The sequence below is a fragment of the Tinamus guttatus genome, unplaced genomic scaffold (assembly GCF_059628265.1).
Source record: "Tinamus guttatus ecotype Peru unplaced genomic scaffold, ASM5962826v1 Tinamus_guttatus_pri_ptg000197l, whole genome shotgun sequence".
Classification (NCBI taxonomy): Eukaryota; Metazoa; Chordata; class Aves; order Tinamiformes; family Tinamidae; genus Tinamus; species Tinamus guttatus.
In genome coordinates this window covers 3,381,137-3,398,494 of record NW_028288731.1, presented here as the reverse complement: position 1 = coordinate 3,398,494, position 17,358 = coordinate 3,381,137, and the positions used below count along the sequence as shown (strand labels likewise).

Genomic DNA, 17,358 nt, shown 5'->3' with positions numbered 1-17,358 from the left:
TTACAAAATGGCCATGCTCAGAAATATACATGCAAGACTGCACCGTGCATATATAGGCTTTTGTGTTTAATTAGTGCGAGTAAGTTCACAGGCGGTAAATGTGGTGACAGATACTGTCTTTGTATGATATGTAAATGCAGAATTTTACCTATTGAAAGTTACTGCCTGAATAATTGTGGAAACATATAAGGATATTGATTGTAAGAGGTCGTCTCGCTTTTGCTTGCGTGGCCAAAGCTATTTCTTTTATCAGACTTCTTGTGTCTCTTCGCCATGTTGTATGAGGACAAACTTGAAAAACGTCTGCCTGGAGCAGGATTTTAAAAGAAGAAAAACAAAAGTCAGCGCTCGCTCAAAATAACAGATTAAAGGAGCATTTTGCTTGGCAAAAGATATTTATTGGGGTGTTTTGAATTTGAATCATCTGGCTGACGGATCTTGTGCCTTGGTGTTTGGCTTGGTGAGAGGCGTTGGAATGTGCGTGTGCTACCAGAGCCTCAGGTTGTGTTCAGCAGTACCTGTGCCATCTGAAGCTAAAAATAAGCAGGTGCTCCTCTGTTTTTATCTAGATTGCATTTAATGCAAATTGGGTTATAGGACACTGGCTAATACAGAATTTTCCACAACTTTCTAATCCTCCTTGATGTATTTTTTCAAGAGAAATTAATTTCTGAATGTTTTGTGTTTACTGAGAGGAAACTTGGAACTACTAAAACAAATGATCCCTAATGTGTTGCTGGCATTGTGTGTTGTAATATTAAAAAAATCCATCGTTCTGTAACAAGCATGAACTTGTACAAGGATGTGTTTAAGTAAGAAAGGGTAGAGGTGAAAAAAAATCAATTGCTTGAGAGATGATCTCTTTTAATCCTTGTTTTTTATGCTCTGTCTTTGAACATACTTAAGCATCTCTAGCTTAAAATGTTTAATATGGGTTCTTGGAAATTATAGTGAAACACGTATTTGTTGCTGACCCCTTGAGCATGAGTTGAATTGAACTTATATTTTTGCTTCCCATCATTTGGTAAGTGCAGTGTAAACAAATTCTGTAGTGTGATTCTTTATAGCTACTTAGTGCAGAGTTTTTTCATTATAAATTAATATTTTATTATAATGAATTTCCCTGTTGCCTTCAGTGGGGCTATTTTAAGGTACCAGTTACTATCTGAAAGTACAAATGTGCAGGATGGGATCTCAGTGAAAGCTGCTTTATATTTGCTCTTGATTAAAACTTGCCTCTACCAAAGATCAGCTGTGTTTCCTTACCCTTGACTACGGTTTGTTAGCTTCACAATTTTGAAATTTGTTCTCTTCAAAAATGTCAAAGTGGCTAGTTTGTTCTTGGTCTTTTCATTTTTCCTGTTGTTCTGTGCTACTGTATTATTTCCTGCTAAACTTGATGCATCAAAAGCTGCAATCGTTAAAAAGGTGGCTGATCACAAGTAACGAAACAGTACGTAGACAGTACTTGAATGCAGGAAGACTTGTGTATAAAAGACTGTACCATGTTGGGACCTTGATAGTATTTTATTTTATCTAGGTATCCCATAATGACAGCTTTAAGGACTTAATTATGAGAAAATGAAAGGGTGACATCTACATGTTTCAATAGAGTAAGTTCTTCATGTGCGACTTTGATTTTTCTGGAAAACTGAGAGCCCCAATGTTGCTATTCATTGAAAGGGAGTTTGATGTTAGCAGTTTAACATCATCTCAGCGGCTCATTTGTTCTAATTTAGGTTGGCTCTACCTATTTAGTATGAGGACAAGAGAAAAGATGGATGGAACGTTAATTAAAAAGGAGATCGAGTCATATTTACTATAACTGACTTTTAATCTTACTGAGATACAAATTTTAGAATGCTTAAGATTAGATTTGCTATAGTTTTAAGAAAATGATCTTTTAATCGTTGTTTTCATTGGGCAAGGGCTCTTGGAGAAGCAGTATTCATGTCTTCAAAGGCGCTCATCCGATAAGCTGTCAGTGCTGTTTTACTTTGGAAGTGGATTTGAACTGGAATCATCATTTCCACTTAGTGTCTGAATTAAAAGACTGAGATTTTTGAAAAACTGGTGCAGCTGTAGTTGTGCAGGTGTCTTCAGTGCAAGACTTGAGTCACTAAAGATGCTTGGGAGAGGGAATGGCCAGTGCTTTTAGCCAGCAAGACCTCTTCAGAGTGCCTTGTTTTATCCCCTCTGTGGCATGCAACTGGAACAGGCACGTTCTTGGAAGAAAGATGACTTGCTGCATAGGAGGACAGGTTAGGGCTTCCCTGTGCTCCCTGTGACAACTGATAGCAAGCCTACACCATGGTTTTTCCACTTTGATTGCTTTATCTGTACCGAGTCTGTTCCGTTTGTTTTATTTCTAAGCTCTACTGGACAATTCAAAACTCAAGTGAGTGTCTTCAACTGCCAGTTTCAGTGGTTATGTTTGAAGCAAAATTCTGAATTGTAGGTGGTTTGAAATCTGCATGCTGCCTTTTTTTTTCCCATTAAGTTCTGTTCTGACATTTGGTTAAACAAAATAGGAGGAAAAGTGTTGAAAAGGACTTACTTGAATTTTGAAATTGGTTTGGCAACTCACGTGGTATGAGAGAAATAGAATTCTGATAACCCACAAATGCTTGTGATATGTGAGTTGTTCTGTAGTGTCAGGCTTAAATAGTTATTTCTTTTTCCTTCTCTCAAACTGAATGTGGTTCTAAATGACTTTCCCTTGGAGGAAAAGGGGGAGGATGAGGTCATGATTTTGTTGAAGTATGGCACGTGTCTGCTGTTCCCCACAACAGTGGGGAAAATGGTTTTAAAAATGAAAGTTTATCTTTTTAATTGGAAGATACAGTCTTTTTAAGCAGCTACTGTCTTGAGTTCTGTGGCAAAAGGGTCAGATTCTCTTATCTGAACAATTTGTCTCTGCAGTAATTTACTGAATTCATCCTGCCTGCCTGCTGGGACATCTCCTTCCAGTATTGGAGCTTGTGCTAAGCGATCCTTCATACAGGACTAGCAAGTTAATATTAGCTCTTTCCTAAGAGAGACACTGTGCTCTCAGTGTGCCTTTTGCGCACAAACGTTGACTGCTTATAGGAAATGCAGCTGACGTTAGGAAGCTTGGGTGGGGACTGCAGGGAGCTGGCAAGTGCTTTGGGCTTTACTGCCAGGCTTGCTGACACAACAGTACTTTACTTGTAAAAGTTTTCTTTAGGCTGCTAATTCTGTCTTCAAAGTGACTGGAACTAATGCAGTGTCTCTGACGCCAAGTTGAAATAGCTAAAACAACAGTTTATTGGAAATTTAGAACACTGGTTTCTTTCCACAGTTGAGATTTTCAGAAATGTTTAGTAATAAGAATGAGGTTCTCCCTTCCTGAAAGGATGGATTATGAATAGTGCCAAAGAATGAACACACTGTAAAATCAAATTCCATCTAAAAGTGGAGGTGATGGCAAAGGAAACTCGAGGAGGGAGGGGAAAGCTAGCTGCATAAAACCTCTGTTAATATCAAGCGCTGTATTATATCATAATTTCCATTTATTTGATTCACCAGTTTACAATTGTATTTCCTAATGTGAATTTTTAATAGCTCCCCTTAGTCTTCAAATAAAAATTCTTAGCTTTAAGTGTATCTAGATGTTGAGAAATGCTGTTGTCACATAAGAACATACTAAAAAAAAGTATACAACTTGTGTATTCAGTTACTGCAGTTTAGGTGTAATGTGCTTGTCTCGAATTTACAGTATTTCTGATCCACGTAAAAGCCTATGGAGTAGTAAATCAAAGCTTTTGAAGGAGCTTTGAAGTGGAATCTAGCTTCTATTTATATTGCAGAAGTCTAGGTGGAGTATGAGTTAGTGTTATCTGCTGTTTCCACTTCTGGATGTGAGGGGACTCTCAAGTGACATCACACAGGCAGAGGAATCTAGGAAAAAATAAGTATGTTTAACTTCCAGCGTACAAAAAACTGGGACATGGATAGCTTTTGGATTTCAACATCATTCTTAGATTTTAGGAAGAGGGCTTCCTTCCAAGCCCTGGAGTGCTAGAGTTGTTTGAAGGAACTCCAAATAAGTTGGAAGGAGTGAGATTTAGGAGGTGAACTTAATCGGCTCAAGTGTGCTGTATGTCATAGTTGGTTAGTTTTGATCTTGTTGACTCTTTAATCATCCGTGTTCTGCTCTTGCCTGTCTCTATGGGTGCTGCTTTGCCTGCAGCAACTCAATGGCTTTCAGCCTTTCTTGGGTTTACTGTTCTCCAGGGCCTTACTGCTCTTATTACTTAAGTTGTTCTCCCTGTTGTATTTTTAAAGTCCTCTGTAAACTTTCACCCTGAGCAGATCCAGGCTGTACCCAGAAAGGCCTGTGTGGTGTCGGCGGCTAGAAGGCGCTTGGAGGGAGTGCCGTAGGCAGAAGGGAGGTAGAGAAGCAGAAAGATAGCAAGTGGATTTCCATTGCACAGCAGCTCATTGCATTGCTTGTGATTGACTAAGCAATGTGTTAAATAGAGACATTTCTAAAGTTTCCTGGGCCTTATCCCCTCTCCTATTTAAAACAAACTATTTTTGACAGCCATTGTAAATGAATGCAGAAGAGCCTGACTAGAGGAATATTGCCCAAATTTCAGTTGTCTAGGTTAATATCACATTTATAAGTCAGTGAACTCTACTTGCATACTGAACTGAAATAACCAAATAATGTTTTGAAATGTAAAGTGCTTATTGAGAAAAAGATGCGTTTGTTACTGCTTTGGGTGTGGAACATGGTAGCCGGTAACCTTTGGAGAATGTTAAATCTCCAAATCAGACTTTTTTAATGAAGGAGGGTCTGATATCTGTGATGGTGTCTCTTTGTTTCCAAGGGAGGATTTCTTTGAGGGGGGAAAAGAAATGTGCAGTACTGCTGAAGTGATCTGGAGAGCACCCAAAGGCCTAAACTATGTGACCGGATGTATTGCTGGTGTTCCGTGTCCTGGTTAAGCATTTCTGTTTACAAACGTGCAGAGTCAGCTCTGCGATGCAGTGAAACTGCACTTCCTGTGGGTCAAATGGTGATGCTTAATGGGGTCAGCTGAATTCCTCGGACAACAATGTGGTGTTTTCCTTTTTGCAATGCAAAGCCTGTTGTTGACAATGAATGCGTGTGTATAGACTAGCATGAAATGGTTTCAGATGGTGTTTAAATATTGTGGGCCCTGTTGTTCGGCTTCTTCTGCACAGTTCTGACAAAAGCAGCTGCAGAAATGGCAGCATTCCCATTCGCTCTTTACACATAAGCATTCTAACAAACTTCCTATGAACATATGCAATTTTTCTGAAGTCCTTTGCCTCACACTTTGCAGACCAGTTCCAGTGTTTCCTAACTTAAAACTGTATAACAATAAGTATTTTGTATATTAACATTACAGATGTGCTCGCTTTCTATTGGCGGTCAGACATGTATGACAATATAGGTTGTTTTCTATAGAGGTTGATTTTTATCCATTTAAGTTTTATCATTGCATGACATGTCACTATCAGTAATATTTTTGAACTTGCACAAGCTGTGAAGCACCTCCTGCCTTTTGCTCACTTACTTCTTCCCTTAGGCTTTCTGCCTTGGGTCTCAAGGGCACAGCTCTTCCTTCTCCTTCCAAGTTATTGCTGAATACTTTTTTTTTTCTGGATCACTGTTATTTTTATTATTTCAGAATGAAGGCTGTTCTGTGTGAATTCTTAGTGCCTCTGCCAAAATCTAAACTTGAGTACACAGATTTCAATGTCAGCCACCTCAGTTAAAAAATAGGGGCTCTTTGTAATGCAGGATTGATAAGAACTGCAGTATTTTCTCACACCTGAGATACATTCTTGTGTGACAAAGCTGGCTGGCAGGGCCCTGAGGAGAACAGAATTGATTATAAATCCATCTTCAGCAAGTTAGAATGTAAACACATTGATTTTTGTTACTAAACAAATGTAATAAGATACAAAAAGATAAGGTGTAATGCTGCATAGGTTTTAATGACTTTTTAGTAATATTTTGGTAGTAATATTTCAGACCTAAGCTGCTTTGCACTAAGTTGTCCATATACCCAATAGCACTAGCATTTTCCTCTGAAAAATGTCAATTTATCAATTTATAGACAGACATGTAGTTTAGCTTGGAACTCTTTTTCTGGAATGTAGTAGCTGGCACTTTTTTCTTTTTTTTTTTAAAAAAAACCACTAGTATAATCTAACTTGATGACTACTTTTTTTTCTTCAGATGGAGCAATTATCAGATGAAGAGCTTGACCATGGTGCAGAAGAAGATAGTGATAAGGAAGATCAGGATCTGGACAAGATGTTTGGGGCCTGGCTGGGGGAGCTGGACAAACTCACACAGGTTAGGAAGGCTTTGAACATCTCAAATAATTCTGTAGTGATATTATGTATTTTGAGCTTGGCTGGATATTAACTGTGTTAGTCTCAAGAAGGATTCCACTGAAAGATAAACACTTTAGAGAGAAAGAATTGAAAGCTTTTAACCATGATGCTGGTCAGGACCAAGCATGTATCCCCCAGGTGCCCTGTGCTCCTCTGTGAAAGCTTCTAAATGAGTTACTTTTCCCCATGTTACACTTGTTTTTCACCAACCTGCTTATTTTAACTTTCAGAAAGGATACGATTCCTTTTGATAGCTGCAGATCTGGCACTTTGTCCTTGTTGCATGTAAAGCAACACTGACTTTAGCTAAAGCTAAGCTGTATCTCCAAACACACATTTGGATGTTGTCCAAATACCAAAGCATTGAATTTCTTTGTTGCACCTGAACAGCAATGAGGAACAAGAAATCTTGAATGTTGCAGTGATGATATTGTCCTCCATTACGTTCTGGAGGATTCAGTTATTAGAGTAGTTTTCCTGCATTAGAAAAGCAGGTGATATGACACCTTTTCATGTCACTTCCTTTTTCCTAATGCTTTTCCTTTTCTTCACAAACATGTTATGCCAGATGCTTGAAGCTGCAATCTAATTCAGTGTTACTGCCTGCTGTGGTTGTATTGACAGAAGGAACTGGCCCTCCTGAATAGCTTCCTTCATCATCATCCTCTTTGTTTCACACACTTTAACAAAAGTGTGTTGTCCCAAGTTTTAATAAAGCTAGAGAGGAAGAGGCTTTTTTCATCATTTCTTTCTCTTGTAAGTTTGGGGAAAGGAGAGGGATCTTTGCCTTAATCAAAGGAAAATCATAGGCAAATCATAAAATAGCACTTTAATTTGGTCTTATCTATATTATTTGTATCTTCTGGTTAAAGTCTCTCCCTGGAAGTTTTGCACTCAGTAGCATATTAAAATAATATGTTAAGATAATATTTTTTCAAACTTGCTATGGATTTTTTTTTCTAAGATCTATTGGGACTTTGTGAAGGCATGGGCAATGGTAAGTAGCTTTGATAAGGCCCTTCACCACAGAGCAATGGAGAATTGGTTTTAAGCTTTTGATCTCTATTCCATTTTAGACAGATATGCTAGGTATACCAGCAGACTTTACTGAAGCTTACTGCTATCTTGTAACAGACAAGGCTTTTGGTATATTAATTTTTCATTCCTACAAAGTATAGAAAGCCTACTAACAGGTAGGCGAGTGGGTAGGTGGTGGGATCCACATGCTCCCTCCCTTTCATGCTGCTGTACAAGTCTGCAACACAGCTCCACGTTTGCATTTTTGTGTTCCACAACTACTGGAAGTGATGTTTGCCCCAGAACTTTGAATGACCTCATAAAATAGTCTTATACGAACAACTTAACCCAGCTGCATCTTGGTTGCTGGTTTGTTTTTGTGTTTGGAAAGTGACCTTGCCGTGCTGCAACTGGAGTCTCAATTAAGGGGCATGATTAGATCTAATGAGATCCAAAGTGCACACTCTTGTGTGTAGTCTCAGTGTTTGCTGCTATTTAGCAGCTGAAATCGTGACAGCAATTGGGGGAAGAGGCTTTTTTTCCTTTGAATTCCTTGAACTTTAACTTCCTTTGTGGATTTTCTGTATGTTTATTTGGAGGGAATTAAAAGTGAGAACTAGATTGCTTTTCATATGAAAATGATTTGGGGGATTGATCATTTGAATTCACATTACCTTACATAACCTCAGCTCTAATAAAAGCACTATAAAATATAGTCATGAAATTTGCCATATATATGGACAGTGTTTGGCACTAATGCGGATTGCATTAGTGATTAGGGTCACATTATCCTCCTCTGCAGCGCAGGATAAAGGAAGGAAGTTTTATCTCGCTTCATGATCGTTCATTGATGCTGATGCAGTTCATAGCAATCTTGTAAATTGTTTGGCAATTTATTTTTTGCTTTGTCAGCCGGTGAGTTCTGCATAGTCTCCTATGTCTTCAGCATCACTACTGCCTCTAGGGCTTTAAGTAGATGTCTTTCAGCTTTTATTTGTGGGAAATTTGTAAGCTTCATCAGAGATACCAGAAGATTTTTCTCACTTGATGAAAGACAAGACCACAAAATTATGCTTGTTAGTGATGATTGACTTAAAGTATTTTTTTCGAGGTTCAAGCTAAACTGAGAAGAAGGAGAATTCAGGAAAAAAAAAAGTATTTAAGGAAAAAATATTGTAAGAAATGTCTGAAAAAAAGGTCTTTTATGAGATTTGGGCTAAATTATAGGAGATCTTTTTTCTCTGATTTCACTGATAGTCCAGGACATGGCCTCAGAGGAAACTACATAGTTGCAATATTAGCAATAAATCATAAGAGCTGGATTTTTTTTTTCTTTCCTACCTCATTTAAAACACTTTCAAGTCCAGGTGAGCAACAGTTTTGAACTCAGACAAGCAGAACTTCAGGGGAGCTTTATCAGTACAGGCATAGCTTAAATTCACATTGTAGGCCTGTTGAGCTTCAGCAGCTGCAAGAATGTTCCCCTCCTAAACTAGGGGCAGGGCCCTTGCTAGCACCTTTGACTGCCCCTTGCCCCGCAGCTGCAGCATCACTGGCCTGTGATGGGGAAGCTTTCGGCTGTTCATGGGATTCTATTGCTCAAGCAGTCACAGTGTGCTGGCATTTGCTTTTACATTTTAATGTTTTTCATAAAGTATCCTTTTTCAGAAAAAAATCAACTACAGTTCCTTTTCAGAAAACAGAATTTTCCACTGAATATTTTTTCTGTACAAATGCTGTGGGTATGCCCATAAACTACACGTGCATTTCTTGGAAGGGGTGTTTAAATGTGTAAGTATTTGGGCAGTTCACTTCAGAAAAATTGTAAGCTAGTGTGTAACACTACTGAATGTATGTATGGAACATTACTGAAAAATACATTAAGAAGGTGGTACTTTCAATTCTATAACAACAGAATGCCTTTAATATCTTCCTCATTCACAGCTGAATTTAAGTCACTCTGGTACGGTGGCATATGTTTCCCATCTAAAGGCTGAAAAAAAAATTGAGATGCCAAAGTTTTTTTTGAAAAAATTGGTCTCAAAGTTAGTTTTCATTCCTAAAGGAGGCTTCCTTGTCCAATTCCTTGCCAAACTTCATTCTACTCCTTTTCTCATCTTTTTCAGAGTTTGGACACAGACAAGCCTGTGGCACCAGTGAAGAGATCTCCTCTCCACCAAGAAACTAATCTTGCCAACTTCTCATATCGCTTCTCCATGTACAATTTGAATGGTTTGTTGGATTATTTAGCCTCTCAAATATTAGTGTAGGAAGAAAAGCTGTTTCAACATTGAGTGAGAATATTGTAAGATAGTTGAATAGAGCACTCGAATGTACTTCTAACTCAAGTTAGGATGCACTTGCTAAAGGCATTGCTTTTTGATGGCCAGCTTGTATTACTGGCTTTGACACTGAATTCTGAGTGTCCTAAAATGGTGGGTTTTGAAAGCTGGTGTCTGAGAATTCTAGTCTAGTGTTTGCAAAGAAGTACTTATTGAAGGACTACTCTCATGCAAGAATGATGTGTATCTGTTAAACAGGAAGAAGGAGCATCTTTCTTGTGGGACAGGATGCAGGAATATAGCTCTGGAAAGCTTTTATGTTAAACAGAAATCATGCTTTTCCTTGTTTTAAAATAACTTCCGTTGGTTATAATACAGGAAGTCTTAATTTAAAAATTTGTGTGTATAGTATTTTGTGGCTTTTTAAAAGGGATGTTGCATAGTTTGCATTTGCTTTAATAAATATTCTTTAAAAAGTTGAAGGATGATGTATACAAATACGTTTTTAGATTCTTTTCACAGGCCAATGGCTCAAACTTTTTGAATTCAGTATGAATGCTGATAGGTTTCTCAATCAGCAAATGTATTAACTTTTTTTTTTAAACTCTTAGGTGAAAGTAGTAGTGCAAATACAGTTGTTTAGCAGCAAGCAGGGATTTTGCAGTATAGATGGAAAAGGAAAATAAAGCTGCTTTTTCTTCCCCCCCCCACCCTAACTATCAAATTTATTAACTCAAAATGAAGAGTTGTGCAGTGAAATGAAATAACGCAGTGTGTACTGTTAACTCTTGTTTGTTGCAGAAGCCTTGAATCAGGGGGAGACGGTGGATCTAGATGCCCTCATGGCAGATCTCTGTTCCATAGAGCAGGAGCTCAGCAACATTGGGTCTCATTCAGCAAATAGTGCTGCTGTGAAACGGCTGCCCACAGAAACCAAAGCTCAGAAACCACTTGCTAGTCGACCTTCTGCAAAGCACGGCAGCATGAAAGGATTATCCTCTTCAGCTGGTAAGGTGACTAAACCATCGCATGCCAACGTTTCTTTGGATGACATCACTGCACAGTTAGAGAAGGCCTCCTTGAGCATGGATGAGGCAGCCCAACAGTCTGTCACAGAAGACACTAAACCTGCTCAGCACAGGAGGACAGCGTCTGCTGGCACAGTGAGTGATGCTGAAGTGCGCTCCATTAGCAACTCCTCCCGTTCCAGTGTGACCTCCGCAGCTTCCAGCATGGACTCCTTGGATATCGATAAGGTGGCACGACCTCAGGAACTGGACTTGACATCACAAGGGCAGCCAATCACTGAGGTAAAGTGTCATTAGTTCAAGAAAGTTTTTTGTTGTTTTCTTCAAACTTTATTTTTGCATCTCTCAAATGCTGACATTCCTAGCTAAACATCTTCAATCTGTTGGGTTAATTAGGGTCAGGATTACAGTGGTGTAGACTATATGGTCTGTGGCTGCTTTCACTGTTTTATCTTCCTTACTGCTAAAGATTCTTTTTTTAATGTATGTACCTATTTTAAAATGCTTTGCCCATCTTTTGGAAGCATTTCATGACTAGACTGCATTTGTGTTTGAACAGTTTACGCTGGAAGCTCTCCTGGAGAAATGCTTTCTGAAACAGAAAACTGGCTTCAGGAAACCTGGTCAAAAGTCATCTATACTAATATACATACTCTCTTTCAGTTTCCTCTCCTGCAAAGAGGAAACTGAAAGAAGTTGAGCTTATTGTAATCAATAATTAACTCTTGTTTGAATGAGCTGTGCTAAAAGTATGCCTTCCTTCATCTGCAGTGAAAGAAGGTTTATCCACAGCAAAGAGGGAGTGATGTAGGCCTGTCAGTGTAATGATGAGCTCAGCAAGGTCATGCTTAGATTTAAATCTCTTATATGAAATGGTGAGAATGAGTGACAGTTCAGCAACTTTCAATAGAAACTAACTTTCTGTAGAGAGTTAAAATGCAAAATTTTGTGTTACTGCTGTATGCTTAAGAGTTGGAGTTAGTCTGTTACAGTCTTAATGATTTATTTATCATCCATATTCTCTCTGTGATATGATGCTTATTTTAGTCTTCGTTGCATATTATTATTTTAGTCTTTGTTACGTATTTTAGCCTGTCCTCAGGCTAAAAAGAAGACTTTTGAATTCATCTCTTCTTTAAATGGAACTTGCCATTCACTTTTTAAAATTGCAGGGTATTTTTTGCAGTTGATTTTGCAGGTCTTGGTCTCAGATCACAGCGTCTCTGACTTAAGGAATGATACAAATCAGTAAGATTGTCCTTGTTTCTAGATTTTTCAGTTCCTTGGTGCCGTGAGTGCTAAGCAAACTATCTGCTCCCCTTTAGTGACTTGATAATGATGAATCAAGAGGCAGAGGTTTAGAAGTCCCTTTGTCTTTGTGGGAAGCTGATCCACGTTGCTGCAAGTACGTCTCAGTGGTAGTGAGCCCTTGACTATGAGGCTGAGAACCCCCAAAGCCTTCAAAGAAATGCCAGAGCTAGCAGTGTAAACCAAGCGATTGCTCTGCCGAAGAATGTGGCTATTGTTTCTTTGCCCAGATAAGTTGATAAGAATGATTCCTTTGAAGGAGGCCACAAGAATGTGTTGGTAATTTGAGAGTCAAAATTCTGCTCCCCTCTGGAGAGCAGACTTCTCTACAATTATTTACAGTGCTGCTTTGTTTTACTGTCTCTTGTTTGGCCTTTCTAATTTTAGTAACCTCAGGAAAGTGTCTAACTCAAAAAGACTTCCCAAATTAACTGAACTGGTATTTAGCTACTCAGACTTGAACTTCGCAGGGCATTTCACTTTGTCTCCCCGCAGCTCACCTGCACTGAAAAGTAAAAGGGAAAATCCCGTTTGTTTGGAGCTGATGACAGATTCTGTGGTTGTGTCTCTGCAATCGCATTCGCCTTGCAAATAAGGAGAAACGGTGAATTCTTAGGAGAGTCACTGGGCACGAACAAAGGTGGTGGTGGTTTTTTTTTTTTTTTTTTTTTTTTTCCTCTTACTCATTTAGTGCTGGAAACCTATTGTTTAGGTTTCTATTAATCCTCATGGCTAGGGTGTGGATCAACACACTTGGCCAGTAGGACTGAATTCTGTTCTCAGACCCACACCATTAGCTCTGTGATGCTGTTACGGATGGAGGAAATAAATAGGGAAAATAGGAAGTAGTCTTTGAAAACTTAGTGCCCATGTAGGGGAAAACAACTCAGGCACAATTTTATGTAGGTGTTTAAGAGAAGCTGCTACTAGGTGGCCTTAGAAAATCTATATTGAGATTTTTTTTGTTGTATAGTGCCCTAAAATACCTCTCTTTGCCCATCTTCCTTGTTACTGTGCTCAAAGCTGCTGACCTTTAAAATCTTCCTCTGCCAGTATGGCCCTTACCAAAATACTCAATGACTTGGCAGCTCTGCCCTTTTCACCCATCTTCTTTGCTCCAGTAGAGTAATAATAATAATAATAATAATAATAAAGAATCCATTCTTACTCAGCCTAATTTTATTGGAATCACAAGAGGCAGAGATTGCTATTTTGGTAGGAAATTTTGGCCTGGAAAAGGAAATTAAACTTAATTGAGTATTCTATCTAATGTAGGGAACAGCCATGCACTGGCACATTGAAAGTATGTCTAGTCTAGTACTATTTATGACATGCTAATGACAGATGTTATGGGAAGAAGCTGTAATTCCACAGGTACCAAAAAAAGGGGAGGATGTGCCTTCCCTATCCTTTTCCCTTCCTCTGCTAAAGGCCTCAGCTACAGTCCTGTTACCTCCTTTGGTCATACTTTCGTACTCGTTGATACTTTTTAACATAACAAAACTTTCCAGTTCTGTTTTGGGGCTGTTCTACATCAATGGGGTGAGTCGCATAGCTCGCCAGAGGGGTCTGCACACTGGAATCAGGTTGTCATGAGTAGGGGGAATATGTGGTCCAGAGCTGGAGTATGGAAGGGAGAGCAGGGCCATCTACCAGTGGCACCAATGGGCTGTTCTTTGTTGCCCAAGCAACTGGTACCTTTGGGTCTTTGCCCTCTTACTCCTCCTAACGGTCTACATGGTAGAAACTTCCTGGAGGTAAGGATACTGATGTATTTGTGCTATGTTATCCTTGTTTGAACAGTGTTCATTCTTAAAACAGTAGGTGGCTTTCCAGCTTTTACACTTGTACTAGTTGTACGCTTTACTAGTTTTACTGAGTGGCGTACACTTTAATTCTTAGTTTCTACATGTCAAATGCTTTACCTGAACGTAAAACTGAATGAGCGAAGAAGCTCATTCAGAAGTGTGAGTAACAGAAGTAATGACTGTATGACTGCCTTGTCCCATCCTCCCACCCATACTGTTCTTTCCCTTTCATTCTGTTTTCACCACCGAGAAATTGTTTTTGTATTTTCAGTGAGTTGTGTCTAGGGCAACAGGAGAAGAAAACAGTGGGGGCAGATGAGAGAACTGTCAGCTCTGCTCACGTAGCTTGTTCTGTCTGAGGGGTGAAAGGGTCTATTCATGGACAGTCATTGTTACTGTCCTGCATACACTTGATGAAGAGGGTGCAGATAAAATCAAAGGGTGCCATCTGGCCTGGCACAATAGGGCATTCCCCCCGCATCGTGGAGTTCTTTATGTATGTAACCCAGTTTGCACAGCCGAGAGATTCTGGCTTGACTGGGAGGATGGCACGCAATTTAGCTGTTGGTAATGATGCATTCTTTAGTTTTCCATGTGCTTGTTTATTATTTATTCATTGTAGTTTTATACATGAGGTATAAGAGGTGGGAATCATGACAGAGAATCATGCTGCTGCATTGCAAAACCACAAATTCCTTGCTTCCCTTTAGAGAAGCTGGCAGTGTACAGTAAACTTTTAACATTTCTTTCAGTGAAAAATAAGAGAGCCTTGTGGGCATGACAGTAAGTCATGGCAGTGATGTAGGCTAAGTTCACTTAGACAAATTTATGTTGGCCTGCAACTGCTATGGAAAGTTTGAAAGGGGCATAAGGGAATGCTAAATTTGTGTCCTGCGTCAGTCCTTGCTTCATTCTCTTACAGATATTGTGCCACTAAAATGTTTGCTACATAAAGGCGTGAGATAAAAGCTTTTCTACTCACAGCGTATTATTTTTCAGGTCATGTTTTATGTGTTATTTTATATATATGGTAACATATGAATGTTATATTATTTCAAAATGTAGTCAACTGTTTGCAGAGAAAACCCTTAATGTATACAGTCTTTGGTAGGTAACACATCTTAAAATAGAGCTGTATTGCTGAACCTCACTTCTTATTTGTAGATGATTTAAAGAGCAGTTGTGGTCTATTTTAGTTCTTAGAGGAATAGGGTGTGTGTTATTGGCTCTTGTATTTGGGAACTAAAGGTTTGAGTAGTTTTCCTTATGCCCTCTGTTGTATGTAACCACAAGTAGGTACTAAGGAAACTGGTCTGATTTGTGAGAGTAGTCACAGATATGCACCAAGCAAGGCGTGAAAGTTAAACTCAGAAATTTTAAATGTTCTTTTCTGTCAGTTCTGTTATGTCATTAGCTCTTTACATTCCGGAGTGCTTTTAGTTATCCTTCTCCTAAGCTAAAAATAGTCAATGGAAAGACTTGATTTGAAACACAATTAGACCTTCTCTTCCTCTTTCCAATTACTAGTCACACAGTGTTTTTTAGTAAGTCAGTCAGTAAAGGAAAATTGTGCACATCTTTCATCTTGAAACATTACTTTGGCTTACAGTTTTGTTGGCATAAGAAGTGTGAGCTGTCCAGTTTTCAAATGCTCTTCAAATAAACATAAAGTGACTCTCTGCTTGCCTGATTTTCAGAGGCTTTCAAAATATGTTCTGTGGTAAACATACTAGTTTGAAATGCAAATGGTGGTTATGTATTTCAGTGTTCAGGTATCCAGCTTACCTCATGAAATTTATGCATGACAGTAAAGCAGTTTTTTTCATATAAAGCACTAGAACACAGAGATCACTAATACACTCTTCCCCATGTCCCTAAGTTTACTACTTTTTTTTTTTTTTAATTTTAGTCATTGAATGTTCGATGTTTGAATCTTTTTTTAAAGAGCTTTGGTATGCAAGTGAAGTGAAGGTTAGAAATAGAAGTGTGGCATTCTCAATGTTGAAATTGTGGTATGTGCTTAAGATAGTATGGTAGAATTTGAAATTTGGGGCATCATAAGTTAAAATAAATGGGAATAACTTAAGTTTTATATGTGTATTGCTAGATCTCGATTCTCCAATTGATATTTCCAACTTTGATCAGAGCCACGATTTTAAAATTTGCCATGCAATTTTTGCATGTATGAAGTCTCAAGTTTAAATGTGCAGCTTTAAGTAGTGAGCCGCTGAGTTGTTTAAAACATGTAAAATGTACATATATTTTGAGATTGCCTGTCAAATAGGCCTGATACTGATGGATAAATCTGCAAGTCCCTGGAAGGAACAGCAAAAGGGACAGTTATGATGCATGTCTTGTTTGTCACAACCGTTGGGAAAGCTGGTTATCTGCACAGTTTACAGTTACGATGTATTTTGTTACCACAAAGTATGGACACAACAGGCATTGCTTATGTCTAGCTGTTACTCTCAGACTGTTCAGTGATGTCGGTGTCTTTTGAGGAATATCCCCTGAGTGATTCCAGTCGCACCTTCCTGAGACCCATTCATCTACATTTAAAACTGCATCTTCAGAAACTTTCCTGGTAGCCACTTGCAGAGGCTGCAGTGAGATGGCCACGTCCAGCAAAGTGGCACCTTACCTGTCCAAATTTGCCTGCGTGTGCCTGCCCTTCCATCTTTCCTGTTCTTCTGGAGCTCTCAAACACTTGGTGGTTTCCAGTGACCATCTCCTCACACAGATCAATCTGCATCAGCATTTTCCAGACGTGACAGCGTCTTCCCTGGTACAGGAAGAGGAGGTAGGGTGGTGGCCATGGTAGTTGCTGAGCTGCTGTCCCCTTCAAATGGCTCTGCCTGGGTTTGTGTGCAGATACTAGTGCTGGTTTGATCAGTAATGCTAACAGCAGGACAGCTGCTGGTGGTTATAGAAGCTGTCTGCAATCCAGTGACCTTTCTGGTGCTTTCAGCTTCCCCTCCTCCCCCTCTAGAGGCACTGAGTAGAAAAAAAACCTATCACAAACTTCCATCTGCTGTAGAAGGCCATTAGAATTAGATGCTAAATAACTAGTATTTAAATAAAGCCCAATGTTTCCATGCAGGCTCCACAGCACTGTAGAAGAGGATTGTATTTATGAATAGGATTTTATTTTAAAATACTACCTTTTATAGAGAAGAATGATACTATTGATGATGACAAGCTAAGAAAATAGTTGATTAGAGGTTGGAATTCTTACTAGGCTCATCTGCAAGGGACAAAATATTACAGATGAGTGATAAAAGAAATCTGGGCATCATGTATTTCAGAAGAAGCAATCTTGGAACAAGGTAGGAGAATTGAGAAATAAGAATGCTTGCACTATGATGTTACAGACTGTCAGAGGCACCACAGAGTTAGGATTTTTGGCTGCAGTTGTCAGCAAAGATACCACTTTAAAAGTAGAGGGTAATTAAAACAGTGAGGTGGTTTGCTGATACACCAGCCCACTTGAAACAGGAATAAATTCCTTTGCTTTTT

At 38.9% G+C, this 17,358-nt stretch overlaps 1 protein-coding gene across 1 annotated transcript in view; it reads left to right on the top strand.

Moving 5' to 3' along the window:
* Positions 1-17,358, top strand: part of RAPH1 (Ras association (RalGDS/AF-6) and pleckstrin homology domains 1) — an 82,553-nt gene that overhangs the window by 29,871 nt on the left and 35,324 nt on the right. The window contains exons 2-4 of the mRNA XM_088523727.1: positions 6,239-6,358; positions 9,543-9,648; positions 10,500-11,008. Coding sequence (XP_088379853.1) covers positions 6,239-6,358; positions 9,543-9,648; positions 10,500-11,008 — 735 coding nt within the window. The remainder of the gene's footprint in view (positions 1-6,238; positions 6,359-9,542; positions 9,649-10,499; positions 11,009-17,358) is intronic.